At 46.9% G+C, this 3,409-nt stretch overlaps 1 protein-coding gene across 1 annotated transcript in view; it reads left to right on the forward strand.

The window, feature by feature from the left end:
• LOC108285178 (neuroblastoma breakpoint family member 4-like) overlaps nucleotides 1-3,409 on the forward strand; it is a 20,521-nt gene that overhangs the window by 14,916 nt on the left and 2,196 nt on the right. Inside the window, exons 6-9 of the mRNA XM_037729100.1 lie at nucleotides 1,042-1,093; nucleotides 1,288-1,382; nucleotides 1,565-1,957; nucleotides 2,627-2,863. Coding sequence (XP_037585028.1) covers nucleotides 1,042-1,093; nucleotides 1,288-1,382; nucleotides 1,565-1,957; nucleotides 2,627-2,863 — 777 coding nt within the window. The remainder of the gene's footprint in view (nucleotides 1-1,041; nucleotides 1,094-1,287; nucleotides 1,383-1,564; nucleotides 1,958-2,626; nucleotides 2,864-3,409) is intronic.

Genomic DNA, 3,409 nt, shown 5'->3' on the forward strand with positions numbered 1-3,409 from the left:
CATCATTTACACATAGGTTTTCCTCTTGAGTCGGCTTTGGAGCAACAAAACTAAGTCAACCCTTAATTGTCTCTTGTTCCTCTGAATGAGAAGTGTCAAAACTTAGCATAAAGAGCCCCGCTTAGAAAACGAAATTAGAACCTGCGTCTCAGGTGGGAGATCCCTATCACCCTGGAATCAGGTTTGTCTTCAGCTCCAGATGAGCATCCTGTGCCAAGGTCGATGGAGTTGCCAGGGACTCAGTGTTCTCACCTCATGGACCCATTTGAGCTGACATTAGGGAGGGAGGGAGGGAGTTCTAGGATGGAATATATAATACAGATGTCAGTGCGACACAGAGCTTTCCACTTCTCCCTGGCCCCAATCTCAGGTTACTGGACCACAGGCAGGTGGGACAAATTCATAGCCACCTGTGTACATGAGGTGTACAGGAGGTATTTGTGAGGCAGCTTACCTGGGTTCCTATGTCTCTTGTCGCCTGCAATGATGTAATTTGTGCCCCTGCACAATGTCCATGGGATTTCTGTGCTTGTCCAAGGCCACTGTCGAAGACAGTCTTGCCTACATATTTAACAATGTTGTTTTCCTGCTTTCATTCTTCTCAGCCTGTCTTAGTCTCCTTTGAGTCGGCTTGTCTTAGCTAGGCAGTCACCTTGATACGAGAAGAAACATAAGATTCTCTAACAATTGATCAACCAGGATATATGGTGAGATAAATCAGTATTGCACCAATACTTGTGAAGGGTAGTTAGGGCCATTTTTGAAGATCATGGGGGAATAGTTTTGTTTGCACAGAGGAGGTCAGAGGATACGTTATTAAGATGTATGTTAGATGAGGGAGATTCTGTCTCATGGGTCTAGAAAGCAGGCTCATCTACTTCTGACAAGACTTGATCTAGAGCACATTAGAACCTTCCTGTCAGAATATCACATTCTTACACTGAGGATATTGATTTCTCTGTGCTATGACTGGACACTGATTTGGTCTTGTGTGAAGTGTGATTTGCTCACTGTGACCTGCTCTTCTGAATTTCTTTACAGGAAATCAAAAGGATCCGGAGGAAGAGGAAGGGGAAGCACCAGTGCCCCCCAGGTAACTGTGGATTTTGGGCTGTTAGCTCAATAGTGACACCTGGAGACCACGGGTCCAGGAGAAAATCGGATGGGAAGTGATGAATAGAACAATGGCATCCATCTATCCAACTGCAAATTACCCCTTTAACAATGTTGTCTTCTTTATCGTGGTACTTAAATGGGTTTCAATTTCTTAATCCCTCTCAAGCATAGGAACCCACAATCAGTTGAGCCAGGTGAACTGACCAAGCTCAGGGATTTCCTGATCTCACCTCATGTCTGCCTCTTTGGCATTACCATGTTTGCAAGTATTTGATAGAAGGAAAGGGAATGAAAATAGCTGATATCATGCTCACAGTTTGGAGGGCAAGTGATGTTGAGGATAAAGGAACTCTTTCTGTCAAGATTCAAGAGCCCGTAGTCAATTGGCCTCTGATGCTAGTTTCAACAACATGTATGCAGAAGCACTGAATGCACTGTGTCCTGGCAGTTTCCCACAGGGATCCGTCCATCTCCTTCCTCCCCAGCTCATTGTCTGCCCAGTGCACTGAGCACCTGCCGCTCTGTCTCCTGCTTGAGACAGGGAAGGATGTTTATGAAGGCACTGTATTGGCTCCCTCTGGGCTCTCCTGTGGTCCTCCCTATGGAACCAGCGGGACACAGTGGTTTTGGTCCTGTCCAATATTCATCTTTTGTCTTCTTTACTCCAGACTGAGCCAGGAGCTGCTGCAGGAGAAAGAGCAGGAAGTCCCAGAAGACTCCTTGGATGAAATTTACTTGACTCCTTCAGTTCAATGTGACCCGTCTTACTGCCACCAGCCTTATAGCAGCACCTTGTCCTCATTGGATGATCAGCTCACATGCTCTGCTCTGGATGTAGCCTGTGAGTACTCCAACCTGAAGGTCACAAATCTCCAGTGTCTTCCCAGGCTGCCTCCACATGTTTTCTTTCTGCAACTTGTGCTGCTGAGACAGGCTGTCAGTGCAGGCAGGCCATCTACACTGAGTCTGTTTTCAATCTGGCGCAGGGATCCAGTTTTGATCACATACATCCAGAGGGTGAAACTTCCTCTACTCCTGTCCCAAGTGACTCCTCTGTCGCCTGGCTCCTTCTTATAAGAACAGGCTGTGGGCATGAAAGCTGGAAAGGGGTTAGGGCTCTTAGCAAGTCCTTGCCCACAATAGCTCATCTAGATATATTTGCACAACAAACATTCTTCCTAAGATCTGAAATCTCTCCTTTCTGAAATTATGTTCCTAACTACATGCCTTCAACGGTGTCATTATCTCTCTCTGGCCACCCACACATGCAAGCAGTTTTGTGCAAATATTTCACTTCAGGGACACCCTAGCCCTGGAACTCCAGCCCACGTCAGCTTCCCCAAGCACAGACAGGAAAGGTGACATCGCCTGCATTTACATGATGTCTGTCTGTGTGGCCTGGGTCACTGGAAGGCTTTAGTGAGAAGCAGGGACAGCAGATGGGTGTTCTGGGTAAGAGTAACAATGCGAAAACTGAGACTGTTCCTACTGAAGCCCCTTCTCCTTTCAGCTCCCACCCAGGAGACCTGTCCCCAAGGGACTTGCAGTGGAGACTGGAGCTACTACCTGTCAGAGGTTCAGGCTTCACAGACACATCTGGAATCAAGTGCCCAGTTGCCCACTTCTTTGGGACTAGAGCTGGATCAAGGGATCGACTGTGGGAATGACTTAGCCAGGCAGGGCCTTTCCTCCACCACCTGCAGCTTCACAGCCAATGCTGATTCTGGGAACCAATGTCCCTTTCAAGGTAGGGAAGGAAAGAGGAATAGGAAGATCTAATCCAGGTCTTGGTGGTCATGGTGCTATGGATGGAGGAGAGAATGGGGCCTCCCCGTGCTCACTCAGGGTCAAGTGGAAATCCAGAATGCTCCAACCCAGTGAGGTGAGCAAGAGCCTGGGGCTTAGGACAAAATCTGCTCTCAGGTCCTGGGTTTGCCTCTTTCTGGTTGTTCACTTTGGCCAAAGATTTTGTCTTTTGGGGATATAAATCTCTGTTTCCTCATCATAGCTACCTAAAACACAGCATCTACCTGTAATCATTGTTGAGAATATTAATTATTATAATTTCCAAAGGGCCTTATTCAATAATTGCTCAATAAACCTGTAAATAGCTGTTATCTAATCCACTTGTCTTTCTGCCAAATTGACATTTAGAAAGTGACATCACAAACTATGCCTTCTCTGAGGTAGAGCAATTGTGACGCTGTCTGCTTTCTAGAGACCCCACTTCCCTTGGCTCCTCACACATACTCCTCTGCCAGTTTTGTTCCTCTTCTTCCCCATCCCTCATGAA

The sequence above is a fragment of the Cebus imitator genome, unplaced genomic scaffold (assembly GCF_001604975.1).
Source record: "Cebus imitator isolate Cc_AM_T3 unplaced genomic scaffold, Cebus_imitator-1.0 Scaffold293, whole genome shotgun sequence".
Classification (NCBI taxonomy): Eukaryota; Metazoa; Chordata; class Mammalia; order Primates; family Cebidae; genus Cebus; species Cebus imitator.